This window comes from Salvelinus namaycush, chromosome 16, assembly GCF_016432855.1.
Source record: "Salvelinus namaycush isolate Seneca chromosome 16, SaNama_1.0, whole genome shotgun sequence".
NCBI classification, from domain to species: Eukaryota; Metazoa; Chordata; class Actinopteri; order Salmoniformes; family Salmonidae; genus Salvelinus; species Salvelinus namaycush.
The window spans coordinates 8,087,063-8,105,565 of NC_052322.1; the positions used below are offsets into that span (position 1 = coordinate 8,087,063).

At 41.9% G+C, this 18,503-nt stretch overlaps 1 protein-coding gene across 1 annotated transcript; it reads right to left on the bottom strand.

The window, feature by feature from the left end:
• Positions 1–239: 239 nt before the first annotated feature.
• On the bottom strand, positions 240–18,170 carry LOC120060594 (DENN domain-containing protein 2D-like). The gene is made up of 13 exons (XM_039009969.1): positions 18,119–18,170; positions 17,367–17,465; positions 10,577–10,746; positions 9,822–9,934; positions 9,648–9,717; positions 9,454–9,531; positions 8,290–8,430; positions 5,167–5,315; positions 4,875–5,046; positions 4,250–4,300; positions 1,659–1,740; positions 514–759; positions 240–330 (listed from the first exon to the last, which is right to left on the bottom strand). The coding sequence occupies exons 2-13, from the start codon at positions 17,401–17,403 to the stop codon at positions 260–262; spliced, it is 1,380 nt and encodes a 459-aa protein (XP_038865897.1). The 5' UTR covers positions 17,404–17,465; positions 18,119–18,170; the 3' UTR covers positions 240–259.
• Positions 18,171–18,503: the final 333 nt, after the last annotated feature.

The window sequence follows — 18,503 nt, forward strand, 5'->3', positions numbered from 1 at the left end:
GCTCAAACCCTACACTCCAACCCGAGTACTCCTTCCTACCACGTCCCTCTCAGCCCAGTCAAAGCTCCCCCACCCCCAACCTACCACTGACTTTGCTGGTGGCTACTAGAATGCCCTTACTATGACAGAGATAGCTAGGTGGGACAACCACATGCATCTTAAGATGAATGCACAAACTAAGTCGCTCTGGATAAGAGCGTCTGCTAAATGACTCAAATGTAAATGTAATATCATGGCCTCGTTTACAGTGTATTCATACTTAGTGTCTCTTCTTCGCCTTCTCTTTTCTCTTCTGTTCCTGGTATTCAACAATCTTTTTGTGGAAAATTCCTGGGGGAAAAAAAGAGTCGATTAATTTACTCCTTTATGATAAGCAAACATAAACCCCGGGAACAAGCTTGCTTCATTACCATGGTAAACAACTTCAGAAATGGTTTCTAACACATAAGTAAGCATCTTTCAAATACTGTTATGTAAGTATGTAAAAAAACTTTTAAAAAATCGTACAAGCACCTTGCTGGGGGCTTGCTGGCTGCTGCTCCACCTCCTGGATAAACAGGTCAAACATCTGGGTCTGGAGGAATTTCTTGACAAAGTGCCGCGTGGTGTTGGACTTGATGGCCTTGTAGAAGGCTCTGCTCTGGAACACCCCCGGCTGGCCACTGCTGTTCCGCGTCACGTACAAAGCAAAATGGCCAACAGTCTTCACGAAGAAGGGCAGGAAGGCTTCCGAGACCACCCTGTTCAGCTCCTCCACGGCTGAGGGGGAAATGGTACACACACACACAAACGGTCCAGGTGGCTCCTCAGCGGGGTGTCATTTGAGAGTGCTCATGGGCCATAACACTCTGGATCTCTAGTACCACAGTAAGGCATCACGTTGACCTTCCACCAGTTTGTGTTACTATGATGGCACATGCTAATTTTCCTTAAACGCTCATTACTTCAAAAATATCAAAGAAAGCATAAAGCAATCTACAGGCAACTGCCAAAATAAAGGATACACCAACGTAAAGACAAAGTGTCTTAATAGGGCGTTGGGGCACCACGAGCCACCAGAAAAGCTTCAATGCACCTTGGCATAGATTCTGCACGTGTCTGGAACTCCATTCGTCCATGAGAAATTCCATAATTTAGTGTTTTGTTGATGGTGGTGGAAAGCGCCACTCTAGAATCTCCCAGAAGTGTTCAATTGGGTCGAGATCTAGTGACTGAAACACAAACTTTAAATCCCCTATGCTCCTTTGAGACCTTTCAAAAAGTCACAGATCTCTTCTAGCCATGGTAGCCAAAATAATGGGCAACTGGACATTTTTATACATGACCCCTAAGCATGATGGGATGTTTTAATTGCTTAAATAACAAAAGGGACCACACCTGTGTGGAAGCACCTACTTTCAATATACTTTGTATCCCTCATTTACTCAAGTTCTTCATTTATTTTGGCAGTTACCTGTATTTTCAAAGGTTACAGTTAATAAAAAGCATGTATTCATATCACATTTTAATTGTGTAATCAAAGTATGTCTATCTGAACACCTGATGTGGTACTGCAGGTGCAAAAGTGCGATAATCTCTGGACACTTCGTGAAAGAATACCCCATGCAACACCTCATTTGCATTTTGGATAAACAGCTTTTTTATATGAAAATACTCACTGGCTTTTTCTTTCCTGTTTCTTAGTGCCTGCAGTATTTCATCTTGAAGCTTAGGGGGCAGAATAGACTTCTCATCCCCGATCTATGAAACAGAGGAACCATATTCAATGGTATGACAAAGCAAAAAAATAATTTCCCCCCATAGTTTAAAGCTGCAATATGTAACTTTTTGGGCGACCGGACCAAATTCACATAGAAATGCGAGTTATAGGTCTGTCGCTCATTGAAAGCAAGTCTAGGAAGCGGTAAATCGGTTCTGTGTGCGTTATTTCTCTGCTTCCCGTTCTTAAGTTTTGTTTGTGTCTTTTAACTTTTCGGTTTTGTACACCAGCTTCAAACAGCTGAAAATACTATATTTTTGGTCATTGAAAATATATTCGAAAGCAGATAATTTATTTTTGTTTTAGAGTTAATATCATGCAATTCTACACATTTTGCCATGGGGCATAAAGAAAATGTTAGTTTCTAAGCACGTTTGCAGCAATTCTACATATTTTGCCATGGGGTGGGGGAAGAAAATTAGCTGTTTTACAGCCAATTTCCTACCATTGAACACATTTTGCCAAGGGTGGAGAGAAATGTTTGAAGTTTTGAATATGAAATCTGAGTAAGACTGTCTAACAAAAACAATGGGAGCCCCCCGGCCGGTAATTCAACTACAATTACTAAGTTTAGATAATTGTTAAGTTAGTCTAGAGGCCAATTAAAACAATGTTAGCTGACATGGGCTAATTGAGTGACTTTCAGTGACTGACTGACATAAGAGAAAAACTACTGATGCACAACCAAGTTAAAAAAATTGCACCTTGTGTATTCTACTATTCTAACTTGCAACAGTAAGTGAAGACCCCACCAAGTTAAAAAAAATATATACAGTACCAGTAAAAAGTTGACTCAAACCCTTGAATGAGTAGGTTCTTCTTTCACAATTTTCTACATTGTTAAATAATAGTGAAGACATCAAAACTACGATATAACCAAAAATGTGTTAAATCAAAATATATTTTATATATGAGATTCTTCAAAGTAGCAACCCTTTGCACACTCTTGGCATTCTCTTAACCAGCTTCACTTGGATTGATTTTCCAACAGTCTTGGAGTTCCCACATATGCTGAGCACTTGTTGGCTGCTTTTCCTTCACTGAGGTCCAACTCATCCCAAACCATCTCATTTGGTTTCAGGTTGGGTGATTGTGGAGGCCAGGTCATCTGATGCAACACTCCATCACTCTCCTACTTGGTCAAATAGCCCTTACACAGCCTGGAGGCGTGTTTTGGGTCATTGTCCTGTTGAAAATTAAATGATAGTGGGACTAAGTGTAAACCAGATGGGATGGTGTATCGCTGCAGAATGCTGTGGTAGCAATGCTGGTTAAGTGTGCCTTGAATTGCAAATAAATCACTGAGTGTCACCAGCAAAGCACCCCATCACACCTCCCCCTTCATGCTTCACGGTGGGAACCACACATGCAGAGATCATCCGTTCACCTACTCTGCGTCTTACAAAGACACGGCGGTTGGAACCAAAAATCTCAAAATTGGACTCAGACCAAAGGACAGATTTCCACCAGTCTAAGGTCCATTGCTCGAGTTTCTTGGCCCAAGCAAGTATCTTCTTATTGGTGTCCTTCAGTAGTGGTTTCTTTGCTGCAATTCAACCATGAAGGCCTGATTCATGCAGTCTCCTCTGAACAGTTGATGTTGAGATGTCTGTTACTTGAACTTACCATCCATTCTGAGGATGGTAACTCTAATGAACTTACCCTCTGTGTCTTCCTTTCCCGTGGCAGTCCTCATGAGAGCCAGTTTCATCATAGCACTTGGTTTTTGCGACTGCACTTTAAACTTTCAAAGTACTTAATTTTCCAGATTGACTGACCTTCATGTAAAAGTAATGGACTATCATTTCTGATTATTTGAGCTGTTCTTGTCATAATATGAACTTGATCTTTTACCAAATGGGACTATCTTCTGTTAAACACCCCTACCTTGTCACAACACAACAACTGACTGGCTCAAACGCATTAAGGAAAGAAATTACACAAATTCTAGGTGACTACCTCATGAAGCTGGTTGAGAGAATACCAGGAGTGTGCAAAGCTGTCATCTAGGCAAAGGGTGGCTACTTTGAAGAATTTCAAATATATTTTGATTTGTTTAACACATTTTTGGTTACTACATGATTCCATGTGTTATTTCATAGTTTTGATGTCTTCACTATTATTCTACAGTAGAAAATAGTAAAAAAAAAAAAAAGATAAACTCTGGAATGAGTAAGTGCCAAACGTTTGACTGGTACTGTATATCTGAGGACCTTCAAAAGAGGGGCCCCGCCAGTTGCCCATTCCTGCTCTACACTATACTTGCTTGTCTTGTCACAAACTGAAATTAGGCAAAATATTAGAATTTTAGCACCCAGGAAATGGTGGAGCGATTTTTGCATAGTGCATGTGTAAGTGCAAAACAGTGAAAAAAATAATTTCAATTCAAAAGCATGCGTTCAAGTAAATGTGATACTTAATTGTGTCTGTAAACGTAGGCCATTCGTTCCACTCTTTAGACAACACAGGACAGATATTTCAGACACTTACTTGAACAAGGAAAGTGTCCTTCCTATCCTCTGACAAGTCCACCACAAGCAGCTGTGTTAGGGAAAACAGAGCCTACAATGAGTATTTCAACACCAATCCATCACTATTACAACTAGACTCCCAAACGTTCCATCCAGTCATTCAGGGGCTCTCAAATCATCTATCCTTGATTCTTCGCATCTTCACCTCATCAAAATGCATTGGAGGAGAAGGTCTGAGGGGAGGGACCTTTGACCTCCTCCAATACGTTGAGGCGGCAAGGAAAGATGAATTGAGATGGACCGTGGCTCTGATCCAGGAACAACCCCTTAGCCCCTACCTCCTTGAAAGTTCCTGTGCTTTAACAGAGAGGCTAGCAGACTTTGCCATATTGCTTATACCTATCCAAGTGCCTAGGGGTAATGGGTTGTTTCTGAAAGGTCCACATTAGCAGCTCTAATGTTTAACGTTTTTCTGGTGCTAACATTGCTGTAGTCTCAGGGGGCCATCCTTCTACTATTCAAAGTCTCTACCGTACTTTACCCCTGTTTAGAGTCTTCCTGCTGACAGGTTCCCATGGCTTTCGGAATGTACATGATCTGGGTGTCCGAGGCTAATGGGGGGGGGGGTTGGGTGTGTGACTCACGTCGGTCTGGTCTGTGACCTGTTCCATTAGCCGCTTCTGCACTCCCAGCAGGTAGGGGGTGGGGGCCATAACAACGTCGATGAGGATCTCAGGGACTATGGAGATGAAGGTGTGTTGCCAGGTGAATGGATAGAGGAGGGCGGCCACAGCGTGGATCACCTGGGACAGGGTGCTGGGGAGGGGTCAGACTTATTCAGTGTGTTTGTCACTGTGTGAAGTAGTTAAGCTCTCAATTGACGAAGTTGACGCATGCGTGTCTGAGACGACTAAAATAATGGTGTGTGTGCAGTACCTGAGCTCCACGGCTATGAAAACAATGCGTCGCTCCATAACGGCGGCAGCGAACACCAGCACCACCTCCTCATTGGTCAAGCAACGGAAGAGCGTGCGGAAGTCCACGTGCTCCAGCCACGAGTCCACCGGCCGCGTCAGACTGATGATCTGGAGGAGTTATCTACACGTTATCTACACGTTAATACTGTGACCCACATGTTATATACAGTAAATGTCCCCACCGTCACCAACATGTTACATACAGTAAGGTAATACAAAGTTGATTTATTGTTGAATGGATTTCTTTATTTTTTTGTAATGCGAGCAAGCGGGGAACAACTTTACCTCAAGATAGTTCAGCCTCTTGATAAGCACGGCTTAACTCTTGGTATAATGGCAAAGATTTTGGAATGGCAGTCACAGGGGACAGGGTTTGAGTCCTAGTCGGGGTACCCTCCTAATTAACTACAATAGTACCATTGAAAGCATGTCCCAGCCACATCTGCGGCACAGTTGATTTTTCAGAGGCATAGTTCAGCCTCAATATTTCATAATGAGTGTACTTGCTGAAATATATTGCAGTTTACTAAAGTAATCATACCTAAACGTACAGATACAATACAGCAACAACTAGAGTGTGTGTGGGGGTTAATTGTGAAAAAAGGACCTGAAAGATGGAATGTTGCAGGATGGGATTGGTGTTAGTGGGATTTTAGCCCTGGGGGAACATTGAGTAAGAGGGCAGGATCAGACACAGCACCCCACACACATCAGTGCTGCATGTGTGTATAGACACACAGATGTTTTGTTTAACCAGTCATGTACCACACTTTCCCCAATGGTGCCAGAACAGTAACTTGGAGTTATCCAAAATGAATGCAAATGACTAAACATACACACTGTGGAATGTGTGTACACAAATGTCCACTATTCTTGCAGGCATTGATGTTCCTATTTTCATGTTGGCTGTGTGTGTCACCTCTGCCCTAGTGCATCTCTTTTCTTACCAGCTTTATTCCAAGCTAAATGGATTTCCTTTTCTGTCAATGCATCTCCACCTGCTGGCATGGTCTCCTTTTTCACTAGCTGTGTGTGTGTGTGTGTGTGTGTGTGTGTGTGTGTGTGTCCGTCCAACTGTCTTTGTGCATCTTGTTAGCGTTGTGTCTCCTAGATCTCCAGCTGTGTGCTTTATTTTTTACTTCCTGTAGCTTGGAAGAGGAGTACCCCTCATCCAGAAACTCTTTTCTCCTGGCCTGGATGATCAGATTGGTGACCGGGCCTGAGTAGGTTTCCACCATATTGCTTGTCACCAATCAATGTGGACATTTCTCAACTTTTGGAACTGTGTATTCTGGTTTTCATTACAATGAATTACAACCAATTATTCCCATCATTCTAATGTTTTGTTATGATGTGCCCTAATGAATACCACCCAGGTCTCAAGGAAGACCATGGAGTCATTCCATGTCATTTCAGCAAGCCATAAAACATTTTGTTGAAAGGAAAATGTGAATCTAATTTATTGCACCCAATTTGGCCCTTTTATAGGACTCACACAATATTCAACAAATATAGTACCCAACATACAATTTGGACCTAACATCATCCTACCATCGGGTAGACATGATGAATCCAATAAAATAGTCACACATGGACCTCCTAAACCCCATGCCAATCCCACCCCAACAACCAGTATACAGTATCAGTTCTCTATATCTGAGAAGTAGTATGGAGCTGCGGCTTGGAGTTTTGCTAACTCACCCATTCAATGTATTCCCTGTGATTCTGTTTCCCCCCCCCTGTTAGCCATTGAAGTCGTTTATTTACCATAAATTAGTGTGAAAGTACCAGGGGTGTATCCATTACGGAAACCGTTCACCGTTTGAGAACCAAACGGAAGTGAACAGAGCAAAACAAGAGTTTATATTGGACAAATTCAGGTAGGTCCCTCCCTGTTCCGTTTAAGAAACATTTTGCAACAGAATCGGCGTAATGAATACGCCCCCAGGTTTTGCCCACTAGATGCTGCGGTTCCTTTTATACATTCTCCTGAAAGCAAGTCCTTCTCTTAGAAACCTAATGCTTCAACCCAACTCTACTTGAATAGTCCAACAAATGGCAGCTCTGAGGGCTGTCCCTATGGTGCAATTCTCATATGAAGACTTTTCCTACATGCCCAAAACTTTGATGGAGAAATGGGCTATGACTAAAATGTTGTGACAACTAATAAAATACAATTATAAACCATTGCGTGGCAGTCATATGTTTTTCAATACAATTACTAGAAAACATCTTTATATGTAATATGATTAGTGATATTTACCATTAAACACAACACCAGACAGTGTGTTCGGGACTTTTACCATTGAAGACCATAACATTGAAACCATTAGAACTGCCGTAGCCTAATGGTTTGCTTGTTCACCAGGAATTGTCTAACTAATCCAGACCTTTATTTGAAGAGAATAAACCACACAGAGTGTCCGTTTCCTGGACACAGATTAAACCTAAGAGAAGGACAAACTGAATTGCTTTCATGGAAGACTGGCTTGAATTGTGAGAATGACCACACTATTTATTTTCACCATCAGCAAAAGCTATTGGTTTTCTACCCAAGGTTGCAAAGAAAATGTTGTGATTAAAATTATTAAACGAGACCAGAATAATTTATAAATGGCCTTGGCAGTAGCAGGAAGAGTGACATGTAGCGGGCAAAATCTGGTACTTTCACACTCATTTTTGGTAAATAATGAAAGTGACTTCAATCAGGTGAAAAAAAACCCCATCACATTCACAGGGAATACATTACATAGGATAAAGAAGCAATAGTTCGAGCCTCAGCGCCATACTAATGGTCAGACAGAGAAATGACACTGCATCCTGGTGGTTAGGGTGGGATTGGCGTGTAGGTGCTCCGTCGGTGGCTTTTGAGTATTTCATTGGATTCCTCATGTCTTAGAAATAATTATGGTCCAAATTGGATGCTAGAGATCAAATTATATTTCAACATAGTAATGTTTCAGGAATGCTAATCATCGGTTTCTAACTAAAGAAATGATTTCGACAATCTGAGATGGTCGAAATCGTCAAAATCGTCTTGTGTTATACTAACTTAGTAATGTGACTAAGTCAGGGTGCTAACCTCGGTGCCCTTGTCGGGAATGAAGCTCTTGATCTTGACAGTGTTGCCTGGGGCGGGGAACGCTGCCTCCCTAAGGCTCTGCATAAACGGGTAAATCATCGCCATGGAGATCTGGTGTCGCTTCTCCACCTCGTCAAAGATCTGCACCAGAAGACCGACAGGAATATTCCAACTCAGATATCGTCATTGGATTGTGCACCACTGGAATAATAACAATTACCCTACACACACATTTCCTTAGTGCACATTTCAGTGGGTGAACTTCTCAAGCCCTTCACAAAACCAACAGAAACCACAATGAATGGTGCAGCAGTAATAAGTGTATGAGGAAGTAAACTGTGGGGCTTAGTATTCCCACTAGCCTAAGTGATAGTGTAGTGGTGGTGTGTGTCAATATTCATGTCAAAAGATTAGGTGCACCACTGAAAAATTAGTTTTTTTTTTTTAAATCAGCTACTTCAACTTTGACCACAGACAGGGGCTAATGATAAAGTCCCACAAAGAGGGAGAACACACGAACCGTACACGGTCTAGGACATTTCAAAACCCCCATAGCAGTCTAATAGGCTCATACATCAAGGTCATTTTCTCGTACCATAACACATCGTTACATAAACACAGTAACGCAGTCCAATTTCACACACGACTGAATAAAGGTATGAACAGTTGTCAGAATTGCGAGAGGTGCCCATCACATCCAGTTCTACTTAAGTGGAAGGGTATCTTTTTATTTTTTCCAATAGGGGAGGTTATGGGCTGTTGACATTTCCAAAGGATTTCCACAAAACTGTGATAAGGTGAGAACTACCTTGGTCTTAGTAGCTTTAAAGGGATTTAAAAATAAAAAAAATTAAGTCTTAACTTATTTTACCGACTTAACTACAGTGTTGTCGTCTCGTCCAAACTGCTTTTAAGTTTGTTAGGTGGTTATTTAGCAATGGCCAGAATCTCCTGGCTAGCATTTTTGGAGCATGTAGCAGTGTATGGAAATTGATTGTATCAGTTCAAAAACACACAAAAAAGTGGCCTATATCCCTTTAAATGGTGAAATCTGAGTAAGCATCGTTACACCCAGGGATCTGCCCAGTTCCACTCATCCATGCTGCAGTCTCTGTGCAAAACACTCGTTGACAGCCGAAAGCCAATAACCTTTGAGCGGGTTACCTTGGAGAAGAGTCCGAAACAAGCCAGGCTGCTAATGATGCAGAAGGCTTCGGGGGGGCGCGCTCCGTTGCCGTGGGGCTAGACGAAAACAATGGAGAAACAGACAGAGGGAGAGAGGAATAAGGAGACATTTGTCACACTCTAATAAATCTTAAAGTAGAGCATCTGACGTGAAAAACCAAAGTGAAACTTACCAGTAGCCTTCTGCAGTATCCATTCCTTCTGCTGCCATCGATCTCAGTCAAGACAAAGGAGAATGTCTCACTAGAGAAGTGTGTGAAAGAGAGTATTTATATTTGATTATCAGTAACACACCCAGCTTTCCCACTAGGAAAAATGATGGACATTCATATCAGGTGCAGCGTTACCTGTGGTACTCTGTTAGGGGGGCCCAGCTGATCCCCTCTGGGAAACAGAAGAGCGTGATTGCCTTCAGGGTCTTCTCCTCCTCCTCTCTTTGGAATCTCACCATCCCATCCCTCTGAGTGAGAGAGAGAAACAGAGCGAGAGCAACTGAGAGTTGGAAAGTATTCAGACCCCTTCCCTTTTTCCACTTTGAGGAAAAGGCTGTAACGTAACAATCTACACACAACACGCCATAATGTGAAAGCGAAAACAACTTTTGAATTTTTCGCAAATAAAAAAAATGTATAAAATAAAAACAACCTTATTTACATAAGTATTCAGACCATTTACTATGACTAGAAATTGAGCTCAGGTGCATCCTGTTGCCATTGATAATCATTGAGATGTTTCTAGAACTTGGAGTCCACCTGTGGTAAATTCAATTCATTGGACTTTTTTTGGAAAGGCACACACCGGTCTATAGAAGGCCCCACAGAAAAAAATATTTAATCAATTTTAGAATAAGGCTGTGACGTAACAAAATGTAGAAATAGTCAAGGGGTCTGAATAGTCAAGGGGTCCGGATGCTTTTATTTTTTGGATGCCTGTCTTCGATGTTTAGCAACCCTCCTACTTTTCTTGCTGAAGGCCTACCTGAACTATTCTCTCCTACCTCCCTTTTAATCTTCAAGGACTTCCATTGCACTTTTAATTTCTTCACATTTTTCCTTCATATCCCTTTTGGGAGACATGCAGTGTGTCCAACTAGCGGACTCACCTTGGGGAACTGGTAGGTGATCTGCGGCTCGTAGGCCCCCTCTTTGGACTTCTTGAGGCTGACCACCACCAGGTACTCAAAGAAGTACTGCCCGCTCATGTAGCGCTGCTCCCTGGCTGTGGTGTCCACCGGAGCTGAATCCAGAGACTCCTGACATGGCTCCTTCACCCCTGCAGCGACAACATTGCCATGTGTAAGCAGAAGCTTACTATATAGTAACATATCGTAAAATGGTACCCTGGTGGCTTAATGGCAGCTAAACTTATTAACATTTAGTAGTTTGTCTTTTTATCCACTTTGTTTTTGATAGTTAAATAAGAATTGATTAATAATCTGATTTGTTCAGGTTGTATAACACTGCGATGTTGAAAAGTGTATGCTAGCTTGCTGGAACTGGGAGCTGTTTTGGTTAGAATGCGGACATCGGCTTCAACGGCAGTGGAGAAGTGCAGTGAGAGGATTGCGGAGATAGTCCCGTAGAGATCAGGACTACTTTGATGATTACCAATGTGTGGTAGGCTTTCTGGCGCCAGCGGCTGCCGTGGCATCTCCCAAGTGGGTGCTACACAGTAGTGCAAAGGACTAGCTACAGTACCTACCACATCCATAACATGCTGACCAGACCGGACACGTCGTATGTGCGAGCGTCGCAAGATAAATTTAGAAATCCATGTTATTCAATTATTGCACCCACACTGCTCACGCGCGCCAATGAGCATCTGCGTTGCCAAGGGCTAAAATAGAAATCATTCCTATTTCTGACGCAGATCGCGCTGAAAGTCCTGCCTCTCTCATCTCCTCATTGGTTTATAGAAGCAGGTACCCACGTGCCATCTCCTCATTGGTTATACCCATGTGGGTGATTGAAAGACGAAATGTTTTGCCGGTTATCGTGGTAATACTATGAAAGTTTAGATCACCATATAAGTTCATCGATAAAAAGCCTGGAAGGAGGAGAGATGACTAGAAACTATTTCGGTTGGCCGTTTTACGTGTGGATTAATTTGTCGGAGTAGAGGACCTTGTGCAGTTCAGGTAAAATAACTCACCGTTTATATAACAGGAAAAATTAGCTAGCAACAGCAAGCTAACTAGCTAAATTGCCATACGTGTTTAATGCTTTTCGACCTGTTCACAAATTCATATAATTGGTTCAGAGTAAAGGTCCACCGATTAATCTGAATGGCCGATTAATTAGGGCCGATTTCAAGTCTTCATAACAATCGCAAATCGGTATTTTGACACCGATTTGGCCGAATTTTTTAACACCTTTATTTATCCTTTATTTAACTAGGCAAGTCAGTTAAGAACACATTCTTATTTTCAATGACAGCCTAGGAACGGTGGGTTAACTGCCTTGTTCAGGGGCAGAATTACAGATTTTTACCTTGTCAGCTCGGGGATTCAATCTTCCAACCTTACAGTTAACTAGTCCAACTCTCTAACCACCTGATTACATTGCACTCCACAAGGAGACTGCCTGTTACGCGAATGCAGTAAGAAGGTAAGTTGCTAGCTAGCATTAAACTTATCTTATAAAAAAAAATCAATCAATCATAATCACTAGTTATAACTACACATGGTTGATGATATTACTAGTTTATCTAGCGTGTCCTGCGTTGCATATAATCGATGCGGTGCGTATTCGCGAAAAAGGACCGTCGTTGCTCCAATGTGTACCTAACCATAAACATCAATGCCTTTCTTAAAATCAATACACAAGTATATATTTTTAAAGCTGCATATTTAGTTAATATTATCTGCTAACATGACTCGTTGCGAACTCTGAAGACTATTTCTTCCTAACAAAGACAGCCAACTTCAAACGGGGGATGATTTAACAAAAGCGCATTTGCGAAAAAAGCACAACCGTTGCACGACTATACCTAACCATAAACATCAATGCATTTCTTAAAATCAATGCACAGAAGTATATCTTTTTAAACCTGCATATTTAGCTAAATGAAATCCAGGTTAGCAGGCAATATTAGCCAGGTCAAATTGTGTCACTTCTCTTGCGTTCATTGCGCACAGAGTCAGTGTGTAACAGTTTGGGCCGCTTAAATTTGCCAGAATTTTACGTAATTATGACATAACATTGAAGGTTGTGCAATGTAACAGGAATATTTAGACTTAGGGATGCCACCCATTAGATAAAATACGGAACGGTTCCGTATTTCACTGAAAGAATAAACGTCTTGTTTTCGAGATGATAGTTTCCGGATTCGACCATATTAATGACCTAAGGCTCGTATTTCTGTGTGTTATGTTATAATTAAGTCTATGATTTGATAGAGCAGTCTGACTGAGTGGTGGTAGGCACCAGCAGGCTCGTAAGCATTCATTCAAACAGCACTTTCGTGCGTTTTGCCAGCAGCTCTTCGCTGTGCTTCAAGCATTGAGCTGTTTACGACTTCAAGCCTATCAACTCCCGGGATTAGGCTGGTGTAACCGATGTGAAATGGCTAGCTAGTTAGCGGGGTGCGCGCTAATAGCGTTTCAAACGTCAACGTCAGACTTGGAGTGGTTGTTCCCCTTGCTCTGCATGGGTAATGCTGCTTCGAGGGTGGCTGTTGTCGATGTGTTCCTGGTTCGAGTCCAGGTAGGGGCGAGGAGAGGGACGGAAGCTATACTGTTACACTTGCAATACTAAAGTGCCTATAAGAACATCCAATAGTCAAAGGTATATGAAATACAAATCATATAGAGAGAAATAGTCCTATAATTCCTATAATAACTACAACCTAAAACTTCTTACCTGGAAATATTGAAGACTCATGTTAAAAGGAACCACCAGCTTTCATATGTTCTCATGTTCTGAGCAAGGAACTTAAACGTTAGCTTTCTTACATGGCACATATTGCACTTTTTACACTTTGTTTTTGCATTATTAAACCAAATTGAACATGTTTCATTATTTATTTGAGGCTAAATTGATTTTATTGATGTATTATATTAAGTTAAAATAAGTGTTCATTCAGTATTGTTGTAATTGTCATTATTACAAATACATATTTATTTTAATTTTCTATTATTATATATATATTTTTTAATTTAAAAAAAAATTATTATTATTATATATATATTTTTTTAAATCGGCATCGGCTTTTTTTGGTCCTCCAATAATCGGTATCGGCGTTGAAAAATCATAATCGGTCGACCTCTAGTTCAGAGTTTGTTTTGATATTTTAACCTGCGTGTTGTGATCGCGTTTGGTGTAGGGGGACAAAATAAATGTATGCACGATATCGCACGCGCGCAGCCGGTTTGGGTTCCGTGTAAGGAGAGGACACAGATTTAAAAAAAAATATATATAATAATAATAATATCTAACTCTGTGTTCTTTGGAGAGGCTGAAGACATCAGGGACAGCGAGGTGTGCGGATGGTTGCAGACCTGTCTCTGACCACTGACCTCCCGTGCTGTGACCAAGATGCACTCTCCAACCTCCGTTCTACCTCCATCCTTGCCACACTCCCTTTTGTTTTGATTTTGTTGCCTCTATTTTATTGAAATCTGTTTCTTGTACGTGTTACTGTAATTCAGCTTTTAGCTGCCATAGTACACATGAAACTAAATGAAATAAAGCATTATAAAAATAAAATAAAATGTTATATTTCACATGCGCTGTAAGGTCTACAACAGGTGGGGAACTGGTAAACCTTAATGAAATGCTTACTTACGAGCCCCTAACCAACAATGCAGTTTAAAAAAAAAATGGATAAGAATAAGAAATAAAAATAACAAGTAATTAAAGAGCAGCAGTAAAAAACAATAGCGAGGCTATATACAGGGTGGTACCGGTACAGAGTCAATGTGCGGGGGCACCGGTTTGTTGAGGTAATATGTACATGTAGGTACAGTTAAAGTGACCATGCATAGATGATAACAGAGTAGCAGCGGTGTAAAAAGGGGGGGGGGGGGGGGGGGGGCAATGCAAATAGTCTGGGTAGCCATTTGATTAGGTGTTCAGGAGTCTTAAGGCTTGGGGGTAGAAGTTGTTTAGAAGCCTCTTGAACCTAGACTTGGCACTCCTGTACCGCTTGCCGTGCGGTAGCAGAGAGAACAGTCTATGACTACGGTGGCTGGAGTCTGACAAATTTTAGGGCCTTCCTCTGCCACCGCCTGGTGTAGAGGTCCTGGATGGCAGGAAGCTTGGCCACAGTGATGTACTGGGCCATTCGCACAACCCTCTGTAGTGCCTTGCGGTCGGCGGCCGAGCAGTTGCCATACCAGGCAGTGATGCAACCAGTCATGATGCTCACGACGGTGCAGCTGGAGAACCTTTTGAGGAGCTGAGGACCCATGCCAAATCTTTTCAGTCTCCTGAGGGGGAATAGGTATGTTGCGCCCTCTTCACGACTGTCTTGGTGTGCTTGAACCATGTTTGTTGGTGATGTGGACACCAAGGAACTTGAAGCTCTCAACTTGCTCCACTGCAGCCCCGTCGATGAGAATGGGGGCATGCTCAGTCCTCTCTTCCCTGTAGTCCACAATCAACTCCTTTGTCTTGAACACGTTGAGGGAGAGGTTGTTGTCCTGGCACCACACGGCCAATTCTCTGACCTCCTCCCTATAGGTTGTCTCGTCGTTGTTAGTGATCAGGCCCACCACTGTTGTGTCGTCGGCAAATTTAATGATGGTGTTGGAGTCGTGCCTGGCCATGCATTCATGGGTGAACAGGGAGTACAGGAGGGGACAGAACACGCACCCCTGAGGGGCCCCCGTTTCTAGGATCAGCGTGGCAGATGTATTGTTACCTACCCTTACCACCTGGCGGGGGACATCAGGAAGTCCGGGATCCAGTTGCAGAGGGAGGTGCTTAGTCCCAGGGTCCTTAGCTTATTGATGAGATTCGAGGGCACTATGATGTTGAACGCTGAGCTGCAGTCAATGAATAGCATTCTCACGTAGGTGTTCCTTAAGTCCAGGTGGAAAGAGAATAGAGATTGCATCATCTGTGGATCTGTTGGGGCGGTATGCAAATTGGAGTGGGTCTAGGGTTTCTGGGATAATGGTGATGTGACCCATGACCAGCCTTTCAAAGCACTTCATGGCTACAGATGTTAGTGCTACGGGTCGGTAGTCATTTAGGCAGGTTACCTTATGGTTCTTGGGCACAGGGACTATGGTGGTCTGCTTGAACCATGTTGCTATTACAGACTCAATCAGGGACATGTTGAAAATGTCAGTGAAGACACCTGCCAGTTGGTCAGCACATGCCCGGAGCACACATCCTGGTAATCCTTCTGGCCTTGAATGTTGACCTGTTTAAAGGTCTTCCTCACATCGGCTACGGAGAGCATGATCACACATCCGGATGTATGTATGACCCTTTGACTTGGCAGTGCAACACCCATTTTAAATTGGTCACTAGGGTGCCAGTGAAAAAAAGTGTAGCTGTTCATATTCGTTTCTGCCATTTCAAAAAAAGATATTATCAAGATTTATTCAAACATCCATGGGTATGCAACCAATGGGTATGCAAACTATTTATTCAAAAAGTTTCGTCCGAAGTCTTGGTTGAATCTTTGCAATGCGCAATTCAGTCATCATGCATTGTTTGAAAGAACATTTCTGAAGGCTTCCCCAAAAAATCTTCCCAATTATATATTGACTGCCAAGTAGTAAAGATATCATGATTTGCATCAATCGCAAGGCATTTATTTAGCGAACTCCGCCATCACATGTAGCCTACTGTACATTGCACAAAAACATTGCTAGCCAAACAACAATTTCGTGCTAAGCGTGCAATTGAAGTAAAGGGCAACTACACCCTTTAGTTTCTTGTTGTTCCCAGACCTCAAACTGGATCTCCTTAAATGTGTTTTTAGCATTTTCATAGTGTTATTTTGAGAGTGAAAACCTGAAAAAAAAACATGCTTACCTTTGAGATTGTGCAGATTCGTTCAATCAATGTAAATATATTGTCAACTTAAAATGTAATTGCTTGTGTATGGTAGGCTATAAGCTATATTATACTCCAGGTTATATCATATTCTACTTGCTCAGCTCACAAATTAAAGACATAATTTACCTGTTTTCCCGGGCCAGTATTCTTTTCATTCGGGCCAGTAGCTTTCTGTTGGCACTGGCCTGGTGTGCCACTGGCAAATTTACCTGAATGTCAAGCCCTGCAAGGGCATGCTAATTTAAAAGATGGCTAGTCATATTATGGGACACAGGTCAGGTCATTATTGCTGTACAGCGGCAAAAAAATTGCACGACCAAATCATGTGCTGGTTCCATCAACTGAAAAAGTAATGTATTAAATCTAACAGTAAATTGAATGTCCTGAAAAAAAACTGTTGTAGCCTACTACCCTATGCACTCACAATGGCTGATGCCCATGTCGCATGCTCCGTATCTCAAAGCCATATCAAATATATATGTTGTAAGATAATTGCTATTGAACTTAGTATTAAAAGTTGAGGAAAACAAATGATACCCACAGAAAGTTGTTTCAAAAACAGTTGCTTCCAAAGCTGTGTTTTAGCAACAATTGGATTTCGAAACGTTATACTATCAGAAGCCTTTTTTTTTTTTTGGAGCGCACATCAGGGATAGAGAGTGGCTCACAAATCACAGCTGCAGGCCCCACCGCAATAGGCCTAGGGCCTGGGCAGACACTTGCATTACAGGAATCATTAGGATAATGACCAAATCATGGTTTAAGCTGCGCAGAAAAAAAGTATTGTGTGTGTGAAATAGGAAGTACTTAAAAGAAAACAATACGTTTTTTTAATGTAACGAGGTGTTTCCATGGAGTGTTTTAAGGCCTTATACTCACGATCTCTGTTGAGTTTGCCCCGGAATGAAGACCACATTGTGCTGAGCCTCTTGAGGGCACCTCTCTCAACCTCCTCATCCTCACTAGGCTGGACAGTGCCTAGAGGGGACCACCGGACCAACAGATGATTAGTAACTCCTACACAAGGGTCATGTTACCAAATGGAACAAAATGAACTGAAACCGGGAGGGACTAGCTGGACTTGTTTAATAAGAAACGCTTATTTTTCTGTTGCAAAACGTGTATAAAAATATATATATATTTGGAGTGCCCTATTGAACATGACCAACACGTTACCCTGTTACAGGAGCTTTGGCACCTAAACCTTACATTCATCTGCCTTGAGATTGACCAGATGAAAAACAAGGACCCTGTGACTGATGTGCTTAACACATTAGGGATATATGGACCACTTCAAACAATGTGAAATCATAAAATGTACAACAATGGAAACAGCCAAAGTAGAAGATTGCAATTCTGTGCTCTGACCTTGCTCATAGGTTAGTCATCAGCGAACTAATCTACGCTCAAACAAGAAAACACTGGAGGCACCTGTGGAGAGTCATTACATTATCTCTAATGTGTGTATTTTCCCTTTAAACTTTTGATACCGTTATTTGGTTAACAGTATGCTTTTATGGTTACAAGGCTCCTGGACCAAACAAAGCCATGGAACACACTGCTAGAGCTATAGGTAGAGTCAAAGTGAAAAATGTGTACTGTGCCCAATAAGGCCTACTGTAACTACTCACTGAGGTCACATGATGGGGCGTCTTTCTCTTTCCCATTGGCAGCGCCTTGAGGTTGCTCACCTGTTCAGGAGAAAGTAATTTGTGAAACTGGGTTGTCATAAAGTTCCCACAATGTCAGAGGTTCCACCTTATTGAAACATACTGAACCAACAAAACTGTCCAGATCAATACATAGGTTGGCTTATGGCCAAAATGACCACATGGTTTGCCAGTTGATAAATTGTCCACCAATGACATTACCTAGTGTGTGTGTAACAGTTAAACCATTAACGGACACTACAGTGTTGCAGTCAACCAAAATGACTGAACATTTGTCCAATTTAATTTCCATGCTCACCATTATGGTTTAGCACTGTGGAAACAAGAGGACAAAACATACACAGTT

What these genes read in the sequence shown, in the direction of transcription:
- LOC120060594 (XM_039009969.1), bottom strand. Translation starts at nt 17,403, where the DNA reads ATGTGGTCTTCATTCCGGGGCAAACTCAACAGAGATC. An exon ending in GGGCAAACTCAACAGAGATC is followed by an intron (nt 10,747 to 17,366) that starts GTGAGTATAAGG and finishes TTGTCGCTGCAG; the next exon opens with GGGTGAAGGAGCCATGTCAG. An exon ending in AGGTCACAGACCAGACCGAC is followed by an intron (nt 4,301 to 4,874) that starts GTGAGTCACACA and finishes TCCCTAACACAG; the next exon opens with CTGCTTGTGGTGGACTTGTC.